This window comes from Coturnix japonica, chromosome 2 (assembly GCF_001577835.2).
Source record: "Coturnix japonica isolate 7356 chromosome 2, Coturnix japonica 2.1, whole genome shotgun sequence".
In the NCBI taxonomy this organism is placed as follows: Eukaryota; Metazoa; Chordata; class Aves; order Galliformes; family Phasianidae; genus Coturnix; species Coturnix japonica.
This window is the reverse complement of record NC_029517.1, coordinates 122,991,680-123,006,884: the sequence shown is the minus strand read 5'-3', so window position 1 is coordinate 123,006,884 and position 15,205 is coordinate 122,991,680. Positions and strand designations below refer to the sequence as shown.

The window sequence follows — 15,205 nt, the reverse complement described above, 5'->3', positions numbered from 1 at the left end:
AATTAATTAAAGAACAGGCTGCCCAGGGAGGTTGTGGATGCCTCGTCCTTGGAGGTGTTCAAGACCAGGTTGGATGGGGCCCTGAGCAACCTGGTCTAGTAAATGTGGAAGTTTGGTGGCCTTGCCAGGCAGGGGGGTTGGAACTTGATGAGCCTTGAGGTCTCTTCCAACCCGGGTCATTCTGTGATTCTGTGTAATCATTGGTGCAGTTATTAGGGAAAACCATGCAAGGGTTCAGGTGAGGATCGAAGATGTAAAAGGGCAACAGATCTGCTTCCTAACACATAGTTGCATGGTCAAGTTCATGGTTGTGGCATAAATAATGCTACCTCTTACACTCATACTAAATTATGTTTGACCCCAAAGTCTAAGTAGCTCTAAGTCTGCACAATTGCACTTCGGACTCTCTTGCACACTGCTATTAACACACGTGATTTAACATATGTCAAATTGCCACCTCAGGCTCTATATTCCTAGGGTACACTGCTATGAGATCATAATCAGGGTCATGGGCTAATTTGTGAGTCAGAAATGCTGCAGGATGAAGTTACTTTCTTTAGTACTTTACAACCAAATTCCAGGTCGCATAGTTTCTCTTCTCCACCACCACTATCTTCCATGACAGGCTCCATCACAGTATTTATTTACATCACTTTGTTTTGATTTCAGGAGTTAGCAGACTTTTTATCATCCCATTACTTTTAGCCATTATAATTTACTGATGTTTAGAAAAAAAAAACAACAAATAAACAACTTTAGGAAAAAGTACTTTTTGATCACATAAAGTTTATTTACCTAATAAAGTTATATTACAATATATACAGTTTCTATTTACATAAACATCTTTCTAATAAGTGAAGCACCATCTGATACAGTTAGTATTTTAAAGGAATTTACAGCGATTTTATTTTTGCATACAACTACTTGTATCTACAGACAGACACTGGTTAGAACCAAGCTCCCCTAAGACACTTCAGCAGGTTTTGGATTAGGCTGCTAATAAAGCTACAAAAGAGACACTGGTTATCAGCTATCAATCTCCTATGCTTCAGGATACGAGATCTTAGCTATGTCATTTCTGAGGCTATGTACAAACTAATCCCTCAGAGAAAGTCAAGAAGTACAGACAGAAGATACAAGAATTCAGCACTCTCATCAGTAATACTTTCAGTTATCAGGAAGAACTGAACTAGAACAGAAAGAAGGCGGCTGTCTGTTTGTACACATTACGCAAAGTGAAGAGCTTGGAAGCTTTTGTGACATATTGTTATGCATTCCCCAGGGAATCCATTATTAAAAAGCCCAGTCTTATGGCTACTGAAAATCATGGCACGGTCCCCTAAACTCAGAGAGAAAGACTAGCTGTTGACTTCGTAATCGTTATGCCACCATCAAGAAAAAACAGATGTCTCTGTCCAAGGTACAAAATTCCTTCAAATGAATAAAAGACATTTGGAGGGGTGAAACATCATGAGGTATTTAGTAAACTACAGGAAAAAAAAAGGCACTCAGACTGTTTAGAAAAAAAATCTCAGATATTTTACATATGCAATTATTACATTCACCTGATTGTGGGTCAAGTTTTGTACAAACTAAATACCTGTTGGGCCACCTAAACTATACATTTCATATTTTTGCTTCACTAGACATGGGATCTAATGGCTGGAAGAAAGCATTGTTACTCTGAGGACAGTTACCATGACAGACACAGGTATTGATCAACATCATTGGCTTTTTCAGGAATTTGCCCTGAGGACAGCGGAACTCAACTTGAATCGTTTTGGTGTTGTGTGGGGTACAGCATCGCCCATCATTGCAGAGGCCACAGTAACGCGGTTTGTAAGTCTGCACACTGGTGCAGTTCTTGTATTCAAAACGAACAGCTTTCATGGACTTCTTTGTTCGGATACATTTTTTTCCTTTCTAAGAGAAATAAGAAAAGATATTAGAGATATCACTGCATAAAGAAGAAAACAGTTAAAACCTGATGTGCAAGGATATAGGTCTACACAGAAAGCTTCCATTTGTCATCTTTGCTAGCAAAGTAATACTTTGCAGTAATACTTTGCAGCCACTTCAGTAGTTTCTTACCAGTCCTCATTCCTGCAGGAACTCTCCTTGACACCAGTAAGTTATTAGGACAGTAACAAATAACAAGTAGTTAAAGCTCTCTTTCTTAATCTGAGACAAGACAAGCTGACACTCATTATGAAACTCTACTCTAATGGAAAACTTCACAGGCAACTGTACCTCCATCAGAGAGAAACAGGAAGACAAACAGCAAGTTGCAGAACTAAATTCAGGATAAGAAGGCTAAAACAAAACCCAGAAGCCCAGTTCTTGTGACCCAAGACAGAACCAGTTTTATCCATGTTACTCTTAACAGATGCTTGTCTAACCTATCTTAGAAAGCCTTCACTGGACAAACCTATTGGTTCGCTATGCTTACTGCTTGGAAGGTTTCCATACTCTCAATCTCAATACATGAAGATGCAGTCTAAACTCACCCTATCTCAACATATCTCACACAGACTCAGGCTGCAATATCACAGCACAGATAAGAAAACTGGCATCCTTTCTCTTGCTTGCAGTTAAAGAGCAGTTAATCAATTTTTCTTTAGAACAGATTTTCTAGACCTCTGACCATTCCCATTAGTCTCCCCAGTCCTTTCCAAATGTCCTCTCACATCCTCTCACAGCATTCAAAACTGCATAGAGAATTCAGCAGTGCTTTCCAACACAAGAACATTACAAAACAAATTGTCCTCTTCCCTACCTACATTGTTCTCACTGGCAGCAGAACTTGTAAAATGTCTAGAAGCAGCTGAAAAGTCAGCTCTCTTAGAAACGTATTTATTGCTGCTTAAATGTCAGTGTTGGGTTTGCTTTTGGCAAAACATCAAAAGGATTAAGAAAAGATTTAGTCTACCCAAGTAGATTCACACATTTTTCAGCACTTCTACAATGCTCAGCAGACTAGAAATATGATGTACCCATTCTGCATATGCAATATGTTCGATCCCTCCGGGATGCCTCAAACAATGTGCAGCATAAAGCAATTGAGCATACATGACAAATCTAATGCTTTGGAAAAACAAAGGGCTCACTGCATGTGTGCTAAAATATGTATGCATATGCAGTTCTACCTAGAGCATTCTAGACCGAAATACTGCAGCCTTGGAATTACAGCTGAAGAGATGCTGCTCCTGTCACTGCTCAGAGCATACCTTATCAGATGGCTCTTCATTTTCACAAGGTCTCATCATGCAAAGTCGCGTCTGCTTTACCATCTCACACTGCTGATTTCTGTTGGTAACACGGGTAGAAAAGCCCATTCCACAGCTTCTGGAACAAGCGCTCCATTCTGTTGTCTGCTCGATACAATTGGCACTTGAATCAGACACATCTATCCCAAGTGTGGCCTCCTGTCTGTATGCTGGAAACAAAACACCATAGAACTTTGTTAATAAGAGCAACTTAAGAGAAAGCAGAGTATCTAATTGATCTCTACCACAGCTGGGATGAAACATGAAACAAATACAGCTAAAAAACTCATAATTCAAGAATTTTAACATCCGCCCGTCCAGTTGTTCTGAATCTATAGCTAAAGGTCTTCCCATATCTAAAGGTCAACATAAAGGTGCAGGTCATCATTATCAGTGAAGTTGTTAGCTTAGTTTCAGTAAATGGTAGCACATAATTCTAGGAATCATTATCAGTTTTTAAACAGTTCAGAAAATTACTTCAACAACTATTTAGTCTTCATTCTTTCCAAAGGAAATACATCACAGATTTGTTCTTAAGTTGTCACAAAAAATAATATTTATATTAGGTATGATTTAAGAGAGGTCATATGCTTTATCTAAACTAATAAACAGCAGGGAAGTAAAGTGCTTTAACTCCCACAGTCATAAAGTCACCCAACTTTGTCAGTTATTGACAGATTATGGTGTGAAGGAAGCAGGAAGGAGAGGAGAAAGGGAGGGTAGAAGGGAAATTCCTAGTTGCTCAAAGCTACTGCCAACTCTGATCACTGCTCTGCCCACATGGATGTGTTAAGCTCCATTCTGCAAATGCTGCTAACTGTAGTTGGTTCAGCGGTTATCACAGCAGTAAAGGGAATGAGGAAACATGACTGAGAAAGTCACATGAATCCTCCTGTGTCACTCCCACAGCTCTGGCTGTTAAGCTTCTCTGGAAATGTATTTTCACCTTTTGCAAGATAAAACTCCAAAGAGGTGGCCTTCTACAGTGAATGGCCATAGACAGAAAGAATCCACATACAATCAGCCTGCAGGTATTTTAAGGGCCTAGGATCAGACCCAGTGCCTGATGTGGTGGTTGTCAGCCCTGCCCACAGCAGAGGGTGTTGGAACCAACTCTCAAATCTCAGTAAAAGTAACTTAGGAACATTCCTGTTGAACTGATAGACTGCTTTTGAGGAGAGGGAGGCATCATTCAGTAAGAAAATAGGCAAAAAAAAAAATTATGTAGCTGAATTGATTTAAGTTATAAAAGCATTCGATGAGTTCTGTGTTTTGGAATGGAAGTTTTTCCAAATCCACTCCTATTTGTAACTACCGCTTCTCCAAGTACTTCAGAATGCTTTTAATGCCAACAATAATGATGAGAGCTCTAGCACAGACAGACAGGAATTTGCTGGCATTTTAGCTGCCATGCTGACTACTTGTAATAGCTGGGGAATTTGGGGGAGGAAAAGTCTTTTGCAGACTAAGCTGTAAGAATGGTATTATGATGCGAGTTATTCTTCCAGAGCAAATAGCAAGGCTACACTTCTGATTCTGAGGGGAAAATAATGTTCTACTCACAGATCTACCCTGTAACAGATAAACAGCAGTTCCAGAACTGGAAACTAACTCAGGCTAACTACTCCCCTGTCCATGGAGACGTGCAAGGTAAGGCTGTAATGGGCTCTGAGCAACCTGATGCAGCTGTAGGTGTCCCAGTTCATTGCAGGGGACTTTAAAGGTCCCATCCAACTCAAGTGATTGTATGACTCTACACTTTAAACCTGTGATGCACGTTTATCCTCTGAGTATCTTTTCTTTTACCTGTCAGCCTCTGCCTTTCTTCATAAGCAGTGTTGTACTTACTGGTCACTCTAGATGAGAAATATGAAAAACAAAACAACAACAAAAGAAAACAGCACAGAGTAGCTGCATCTTAGACTTTGCAACCCCAGGGATACTCCCATCACCTCATCTTCTCCTCCTAACAGGTGTGATAATCAGTTTTAGTTCCTCACCGGCCATAGCAAAGCCTCCCAGGAGCACTTCATCCCTGGGCTCACAGACCCACTTCTCGCAGCACTCTCCGGGGACTTCGATCTTCCTCGGGAAGGGGCAGTCGGGACCCGGGAGCAGCAGGCCGAGGTTGCAGCGGGGCAGGCAGCCGATCTGCCCGTCCCGGCAGGTGCACTGGTACTTGCAGCTGGGCTGGAACGTCTCCCCGTTGCGGTAAATCATCCCATCGAACACGCAGTTGTCCCCTTCCAGCACTGGGGAGGAAAATGAATGGATTGCAGCGGTAGAAGTCAGCGCGCCCCGCCCGCCCCGCCGCACCTACCCATGCAGATGCCGGTGCCTCCGCCGTCCTCGGGGCCGCGGTCGCAGTAGAGGCCGCCGCTCTCGTCGCAGGGCAGCAGAGGGGAGCAGCTCTCTCCGCGCTGCCGGGCGCACACCAGGCAACAGCCGCAGCCGTCCAGCACTGCGGGCACCCCCGGGGCGCAGCGCGGCGGCTCCGCGGGGCAGCGCCCGCCGCAGGGACGGGGACACGGCGCCTCCCGCCCGTTCACCTGCGGGGACAGAGCGGCCCCGAGGGCAGCGGGTCACGGCTCATGCCCGACCGACGGCTCCCTCCCCCCGTGCCCCCCGCACTTGCCTCGCTCGGCCGGAGGAGGAGCAGAAGCAGGAGCAGCAGCAGGACGGGCAGGCTGTGCCCGCCGCCCGGCTCCATGGTCCCGGCCGCCTACCCGCCGCGCTGCTCAGCTCTGCCGATAGAGCCATTGCGGCCGCTTATATAGAGGCCGGCAGGGACCCCCCCCTCCACCCCCACCCCCGTCCTCACTCGCTCCGCCACCAGCAGCTCGGGACGGAGGCGGGGAGCTGGAGCCGGGCAGGGCTCAGCGCTCCGCTCCCCGATCTGCTCCTCCACCTGCCCGGAGATGCCCAGCACAGTCCTGCCGCGATCTGCTTCTCGGTGCCGGAGCCATAGGAACGTAGGATCACAATGTCGTTAAGACTGCAAAGACCACGAAGGTCGTGTAGTCCAACCATCAGCCCATCCCTACCATGCCCACTAAAACACATCCCTTGGTGCCATATCTACACGTTTCCAGGGATGATGATTCCAACTCCCTGGGCAGGCTGTGCCAGTACATCACCACTATTTTGGAGAAGAAATCGTTCCTGATATCCAAACTGAAACTCCACTTGCAGAACTTACAGCCATTCCCTCTCATCCTATCACTGATACCTTGGAGCAGAGACTGACCCCCACCTCACCACAACATCCTTTCAGGGATTTTTAAAGAGCAATAAGCTTTTCCCTGAGCTCCTCCAGACTGAATAATCCCAACTTCGTCAGCTGCCCCCCACAAAACATGCGCTCCAGACTCCTCATCATCTTGTTGTCCTTCCATGAACCTTCCAGGGCCCTGATGTCTTGTAGCGAGGGGCCCAAAACTGAACACAGCACTCAAGGTGTGGCCTCACCAGAGCTGAGTACAGAGGGATGGTCACTTCCCCGTGCCAGCTGGAAACACTATTTCTAATACAAGCCAGGATGCCATTTGGCCTTCTTGGCCACTTGGGCACACTAATGGCTCACGTTCAGCTTGCTTTCAGCTATGACCCTCAGATCCTTTTCCTTCCTTCCCTCTGGGCATGGCCCCACAGTCCAGGGCCCACTTGTCTCCCTGCACTGAGTGGAGACCTGCATGGCTGGGCCAAGGCCACCAATATACCTTATATAAGGGACAGCATTACAGGGTGACAGCTGTCATCAATAAACTTCATTGACAGCAGCCCTGTGGAGAAGGACTTGGAGGTCCTAATGGATGAAAAGCTGGACACAAGTCAGCAGTGTGCACTTGCAGCCCAGAGACCAACAGCATCCTGGGCTGCATCAGAAGATGAGCATCAGCAGGGAGAAAGAGGTAACAGTCCTCATCTGCTCTGCCCTCATGAGGCCCCATGCTGCATTCAGACCCAGGGCCCCATGCTCAGAATCTCTTGCAAAGCTGTTGAAGAGGGTCCAGAGGAGGGCCATTAAATTGATCAGGAGGCTGGAGCACCTCTACTATGAAGAAAGGCTGAAGTTGCTGGGCTTGTTTAGCTTGGAGAAGGGAAGGCTCAGCGGAGACCTCACAGTACTTGAGGAGTACTACAGCGGAGACCTTTCCAGTACTTGAAAGGAGATTATAAACAGGAAAGGGACTTACTTTTACATGGTCTGATAGTGACAGGGCAAGGGAGAAACTAAAAGAATGGAAATTTAGGTTTGATCTTAGAAAAAATCTTTATTCCAAAAATGGTGAGGTACAGGCTGCCCAGAGAAGCTGTGGATGCCCCTCCCTGGAGGTGTTCAGTGCCAGTCTGTATGGGGGCCTGAGCTGCTTGATATGGTGGGTGGCAGCTCTGCCCACTGTGGGGGTGTTGGAACTCCATGTTCTTTAATGTCTCTTTCAACCCACGCCATTCTATGATTCTATGGGAAACTCAATCTGTTTAAGTGTCTTATTTGTCAGGAATTGTCTTCTTCCTATGGTAGCCTTTGGTCTTTCTAGGATGCAAATATTCTCTATCCCCTCTTGTCTAAGGCAGATCATAATAACAGATTCTGTCATGGCTTGTTAAAGAGAAAATATTTGAAAAACAAACAAGTTGTGGGCAGATCAGTGAAACCAGGATGCCTTTTCAGCTTAAGACATAACACAAGTGGTACACATGAACTTTCAAAGCTGATGTATCTCTAAGCCAAAGCAATACTCAGTGCAAAACCAGCAATCGTCAGACATGAGTTTTGTTCTGGACAAGAGTTACCTTTCCTTCCCTAATGCTACGCGGCAATAGCCAGGTTTCTGGAGCAGCCTGTTGTCCCCATGAACAGCAAACTTCACCAGCATGGAAACAAGTCACACACTGACCATTCATGTTCTTATTCCTAAACAGCAGAGTCAGCCAAATGGAACAGAGGTCTGCTCAATGCTTATTAACGGCATGGGTGCAGGTTTGAGGTTATTTCAGTTATCTAGAGCTGCACAGGTCATTTCAACTTACTTTTGTCTCTCTGTTTTGTCTTTCCCTTGCATTTTGCCTACCACCTCTGATTTAGGCAGTTAGTGTAAAGCCCCTTCTTACAGCGTTTTGCTTGTGAGCAGAATCACCCATGCTCTTGGCCAAGCATTAATTTCTGCTAAGAAGAAGCATTGCTACTCCTGTAGTTCCCCCAGAAGCAGGGCTGTAAGCCAGAGGGGCACATACAAGATCTGTTTTTGCCTGTTCATCTGATGAGGTTTTCAGTGCCAACAATCATCCACAGCCACTGCAAGTAACCTTCCCTTGAAATGAGATTACTTCACTCCTGAGAGGTTTCACCACATAAAACTTTAGAGACAGTTAAAAAAGCAGAGAGAGAATATTTACTAGCGTACTTAATTCTGAAAAATTAGCAGCTTCATGTACATTTAATAGATTTATTAAGGCCCCGTGCTCTTATAAAATACCAGTTATAAAATCAGGATGATGCTGCAGCTTAGTGCAGGAGGTCCAAGCACTTTATACCAGGCATTTCTCCCTCTCCAAAACATGCTTCATTTGGAGTCTGTTGAAGTTACCTGCTCTAAAATGCTTCTTCATCTTTCTAACGTGATCCTTTTTGTCTGTGCTTGTTTTACAACTTTTTTGAGAGTGACATAACATTCTTATCATATGAAAGTACTCTTTGTTAACATTCTTCGGAGAGTAAAATAATGTTGAGGTGGAGGGATATGTTACTGGCTCACCTGACTATGAATAGCACTTACTCATGCTTTAAAGCTGGTAGGTACGAGTGAATGAATAGTCTGGTTTCTTGGTTGGGTTTGATTTTTCTGTATTTAAGTGTGGTAATATTTGGTTTGCCGCCCTGGCTATGGTTATTGCAGAGAGTAATTCCTCCTAATATGTAAAGAAACCAACCTCTGCCGTTCACTTTGCAGGAAGTCAGAGCTGATGAACAGCATTGAGAAGTGTGAGTTCAGGAGCAGAGTCCAACAGTAGAGTTCCAACTCCAAGAATAGACTTAATGGCTTTCCTGTGCCAAGGTCTCAGGCAAGGAGAGTCTTGCATAGTACCTAGTAAAAGGAAAACAGGTTGGCAATCTGCAGTTTCTGACTGCTTGGGATATGGCATGCTCAGGTATGTAAAATTACAAAGTAGGGGCTGTGCAGAACAAACACAGAAGTGTTTTCTAATCTGAACTCTAGAATTCAGTTTCTATTGCGGTAAATGCTTAAGCAAGCAAGGCAATGTGTCTACTGTTGTACTTAAACATTGTCAAGACACAACATGCTTTTCATCTCCTTTCTGGAAGGAGTACAGCTCTCTGGTTCTGTACAAAGAATGTATGCACAAACTCAACCACAGCTATCATCTCCCACATTGGCCAATATCAGCCTTTGCGGGCAAAAGTTTCTCACTCTGGATTTCCTTGTCTGCCCTGTGCTAAATGTCTGGCATGATTCTCTGGACATGACATTTCGCTTAGATCTTTAGGTATTAATTGTGTTGCTCACTCTGGTAAGTGGGTGTCTAAACTCCTTCAGATCAGCCCTCCCTTACTGCTACTACTTTGAGGGGTGTACCACAGCCATTGTGTTTCAGGAGAGATTTGTCCAAGTGGAACCTCCTACATTTCTCTGTTTATATGGCTAGTCTACATGGCTAGTACGGAGTTTGGTAGACTCTGACTTTATGAGAGTTTAGCCTGCTGCCTCCTTGATTTCCACACATACTGCATGATGAGCTATCCAAACCCAAATATTTAACTGGACTTTTGAGTTTATGTTCGATGTTTGGAGCTTTAATATTGATGGATGCTGTGACTGTGAAGGTGGTACTTGCACTGCAAATATTAGATGCTGGTGATAGTATTTCTGAAGTCATTCTTAATGACTTGTTCTGTATTTCATCAAACTACTGAGAAGACTGAGATTTCTTCCTCTGAAGTGCTACACAATTTGATAAGCAATCCCTTCAACCTTTTATAAAGACGCAGTGTTTCCTATTCACAGTAGAATTCCTGTTACCTTAAAGCAAAAGAGCTGTGTTCACAGAAGAAATAAACATATATTGATATCTTTTCAGTAGAATCTAATGGAGGTCAATATGATCTTTTATGCTCTTGCTGAGTAAACCAGGCTAGTAAATCCTCTTCACTGGTACATAGAGGGAACTGATGACTGTTCTCTCCAGAAGAGAAAGTTTCAGCTGGAAAATGGATACTGCACAAAAACAGCTGGTTTGCTCAATGTTTAATGCTGTTTGTTGTTTCATTCTTCTAAGTGGGATTTAAGTTGTAATTATTTTTCTAATAAAAAAATTTTCAAGATCAGTCCCTCAGATGGAAGCAGGGTTGTGTTTTTCAGTTGAAATTAAGTATCAATTATCTTTCCTATTCCTTTTTACTATAAAAACATTTGTCCACTTTTTATTTAGCACAGTGTTTCTTGTGTGGTATTTCACGATTCCATGTAGCCTATGAAACAATACCGTCTGTTTTGCAATACCTATGAATTGTGTAAGTGACTGTGATTCAGAGTCTTTTCTTTCTTCTTTCTTTTTAAAAAATAAAAAATAAAAAAAAATTAGAAATTTGGGGAAAAATGGATTGGGAGTAAAATACCTTTTATTTTAGAGATTTGTCTTTTGGAGTTTTATATTTTCAGGTGCAACTGAATACAACTTTGGAATGGAATAATATTTCATACAAAACTGAAACATAATTTAGGAAAACATTGGAATGAATTATGTGGGGATGGGGAGTTGCATCATTGCTTTGGACTCAGACAATTTTATGTACTCAAAAGAAACTCACAGAATGTTCCAGTTTAATCCAGCCTTCAAATTCCACCAAAAAAGATCCCTTGATTTCTTTCCATCAGACCTACTTTATCTGTAGGACATGCTGGGAATTCTTACAGCACAAGTCACCAGGTGAAACTGCCACATATGGTTGTGTTGTTTTGGAAAACAAGAGGAACAACAGAATCAGAGAATTACCAAGATTGGAAAAGACGTTCAAGATCATCCAGTCCAACTGCCCACCTACCACCAATATCCCACCTACCACCAATACTCCCCCGCTAAACCACATCCCTTAGTACAACAATAGGTGCAGGGTGTGCTAGTTCATGGGTGTTGTGTACTGATCAGACAGAATCATAAAACATTTGGGGATGGAAAGGGCACTTGATATCATCTAGATCCAGCCCCCCTGCTATAGGCAGGGACACCTCCCTCTAGACCAGGTTGCTCAAAGCCCCAGCCCACCTGGCCTTGAATGCTTCTGGGGTGGGGAGGGAGGCATCCACAACCTCTCTGGGTAACCTGTTCGAGTATCTCACCACCCTCACAGTAAAGAATTCCTTACTGATATCTAGTCTAAATCTACCCTCTTCCAGTTTAAAGCCATTTCCCCTCATCCTGTCACTACATGCCCTTATAAAAAGTCCATCCCCAGCTTTTCAGCTTGTTTTCAGAAGCCCACAAGTGAAAGTGAATGCTCTGATTTCATGTAGTCTGAAATTTCTGGAAAAGAAGACAAAGTGCAGATATGATATGTGTCACTGCAAATATGTAGGAACATCACATGTCCACACAGAGTAGGGTTATCGTTCCTTAGAGCAGATACTTCGTGTGCACAAATCTCCAATTAATTCTTCATGCTGTGGGGATTCCCTTATGGTCACCAAAAAAACAATTGTTTTGAGGATGATAGGGGATGCTACTGAACAAAGTGCCTGAACTAACCTGAAGGTGGGATTGCACCCCACCAAAATGATGTTTCTGTACAAGGACTCTGGGGTAGATGTTGCATGCTATGGGATTTGGTGTGCGTGCCTACTCTTCTTTAGACTGATTTTATGTGTGTGTATACTTGGTGCCCCATACTCACATTCTGTAGGGCTAATTCCTGCTGTGCTTGGAAGAAAGGGGATGAGACTTGTGCAATAAATGGGTTATTAAAACTTACTCTCAAAAAAAAAAAAAAAAGAGATAGATAGTGTGTTTTTGCTTATTTCATTTGATTGAAACTTGACTAACCCTGTTTGTATAATAATTGTATGTTGTATCTGAAATAACTGGACTTATACTTCAAAATGGCTAAGTTTGGTTCGTTTTACCACATACGATGATAATGGATAAAGTGGATTGGGGAAATCTTCCTTTAATTATTCACCAAGTGAGATTCGTGTTGGTGCAGATGCCCAGTGGAATCTTGAGGAACATCTCACCTAACTGATTTCAAAAACTACAGAAGAGGCACAAGAACAGATCATTTGGAATGTACAGGGGTTTTTTTTGTTTTTTTTTTTAGCTCTTTCTGGACAAAACAGTTATTAGGTGGTTGCCTCTTAGAGCGCTTTTCAGAATAAGAATACATGTGTGAGCAAGATCTGCAAGAACAGGCTGGCATTTTGAAGAACCTAATGGCGATTAAACTGAAGTTCTGCCATCAGAAAGTTAGCTCAGCTGAGTGGGGTTTCCCCGTCTCTCTTTCCTCTCCAAAGAACAGCCATTCTTTGTGCATGTCTGATGGAAAAGGGTATGGCTAATTGATTCAGCGAGCTGACAGCTTCTGACACTGCCAAGTGAGGTTTGTTGCAAATTGCATGATTTAGGGCCGCCCTTCATGCCTGTTTCCCATATCTATGTTGGTGTCTGCCAAGAGCTGAATAGTCTGGCCATAAGTAACAAAAACATATTTTATAGGTCTCATTTCGTGTTGCAATATGCTTTTGTCATATGCTTTTGTGGCCTTAACTGAAAAATAAAAAACTGGGGAGAGCAAGTGAAACTTGCTGTGTGCCCTGGGAATGAACAGATCCAGAGTTCTTGAATTGGGTGAGATCTGAATTGGAGTCTTCAGAGCTAGTGAGAGTGCAAGCCAGTGAAAACAAATGAAAGGCCATTAAATTGTGCTTCTAGCTTGAGCACTCCCTGTGATCTCTGTTGTTGCTTTGTACCACAGATGTCAAGGCAGACACAGAAGCAATTCTTACCATTTAAGGCTCTTAAGGTTAAAACCAGCTTTTGCTCATAGAGCAAGTTACTGACCAGTGAAGACAGAGAAGTACAAAAACATGTTCTCCATACAGGAGTATCACATATCAAACACTGACCCACTGTGCAGCAACTGCACTCTGGTAGTGGTCTGGGGGGTGCATTACAGCAGTGAGAAGAGCAAGGACAGAGAGCAGCTGCAGGGGGTTGTATCAGGAACATCTGCACAAGGAGTTCCTTTCGTCTAACTGGAATGAATTTGAAGACCATGCATTTTGCATCAAACATTTCATTTTGGGCATCTCATTTGTCTCAGTCAGTAATACATCTGCATTTTCTCCATCATCTGTTCTGTGTTGCTGTGGTGTCCGTGAATGATGTTCAGGGCTGTCAAGCTGGATGCCCTTCCAGGGAACTGTTCCAGCCACGGTTCCTGGATCAATTGTTTGATCTTCCCAAAATCTCCTTGTTGTTTCCTTAAGTTGGAGCTTAAAAATATTCATAAGGAAATACTGCAATTTTGGTCCTGTGGTAGCCAAGTCTTTCTATTGGCACTTCAAAGGATTTTTTTCTCCTTTCACAGCCATCTGATATCAGCATCGCATACCTTGTAGCTGCATGTAATGATTTTTGCCAAAGGCAACATACCGAATCGAGCTTCACCCACCCAGAGGAGACACCGAGTCCGAGCACTGCATCAGCCATCCAGCAAAGGAATCGAAGACGTGAGAGATGGAAGAAACAATTGGTCATCTAATCTCTCTTTCTATTTTTGCTGGTCTTGTTGTCAGGGAGATATTGTATTGAAAGGAGTGGCCTACATACTCACTACACTTACAAGCTGCCTCGTTGTAAAAACAACATTTAAAAATAAAGTTTAAAAATACTTGCAGACTGAAAATGTTGTTGTGTCATTGTTTAGTCAACCTCAAATAATTTCATACTTACAATATTCTTTGTAAGCAATCTGCTCAGTTTTGTGGGTTTTTTTTTTCTTTTTCTGGGTTTCTCTAAGTTCTCTCCAGGTTTTCCTGTTGAAAGTCATAGAGCAGAAAAGGTCTGTTCAGAATAGCATGTCCTTTGTTTTTCTAAATCAAACTCAGGCACTTGTTTATAGAAACTGCTTTAACACCATAGATTCCATTTTCTCATTTTCTTTTCTTTGGTGCTTCTAGAAGCATCCAATAAAGTCTACCTCTGTTTTCCCTTTTGTGGGAATGGGAACTGAAGATGGATTCAAATCCACATGCTTCTTCCACGAGTGCTTGCTGATCCATTTGCTTTGGAATTCAGAATAAACACAGTGCAAATACTTATCGAGGTTAACATGACATTCACTTGTTTAGTAAGCACTACTGAATTCAAAGAATGGGCAGAAGATCCAGACATCTGCAGTTAAAATCAGGATTACTGTTTAGTCTTCTCTTCAAAAGAAGTGATTTGGGAGGAGCACAGGAGGTCTTGAACCAGAAGCAGGAAGCCCCATTTGTGGGTAGGGTTCATCCTCATGCTCTGTTTGTGTGATCTCATCTCCTTTTTGAAGAGTTCTGAAGGAACTTCCCCATGAAGCTTCTGTTCTGTATCTTAAATGCTTGGAGGACACAGCATGGGAGAACAGCAAAGCTTCAGAGATCATCAGTTCTCTTGAGGTTTAAACACCTCTGAGATGCTGCCACCACTTGTATCAGTGTCTGTGTGTTGCAGTGTTTGTTGTTGTACATGTTATGGTTGTTTCTTTGTCATCAGTTTCCTGCAATGGACTTGTTTTTGTATGTCTTCCAGTCCATCAAGAGTTTTACTTGTGGTGACAAGGTAGATGTTTCTTTCAGCTGTTGGACGTAATTCCTTGAACAAGCCAGTTGGCCCCTAATGCAGGAAAGCCAAAGATGCACATAGTATTTGGAGAAATAAATGCAGTC

At 43.1% G+C, this 15,205-nt stretch overlaps 1 protein-coding gene and 1 long non-coding RNA gene across 2 annotated transcripts; one reads left to right on the top strand and one right to left on the bottom strand.

Annotated features, from left to right (window-relative positions):
* Positions 1-774: 774 nt before the first annotated feature.
* Positions 775-5,989, bottom strand: CCN3 (cellular communication network factor 3). The gene is given in 5 exon segments (NM_001323219.1): positions 775-1,923; positions 3,228-3,436; positions 5,267-5,518; positions 5,587-5,815; positions 5,902-5,989. Coding segments are annotated over 5 exon segments (1,062 nt in total). The 5' UTR covers positions 5,977-5,989; the 3' UTR covers positions 775-1,626.
* Positions 3,434-14,178, top strand: LOC107310513. Its single transcript, XR_001553615.2, has 2 exons — positions 3,434-4,916; positions 13,870-14,178. It is a non-coding gene; the product is annotated as an uncharacterized LOC107310513 (long non-coding RNA).
* Positions 14,179-15,205: the final 1,027 nt, after the last annotated feature.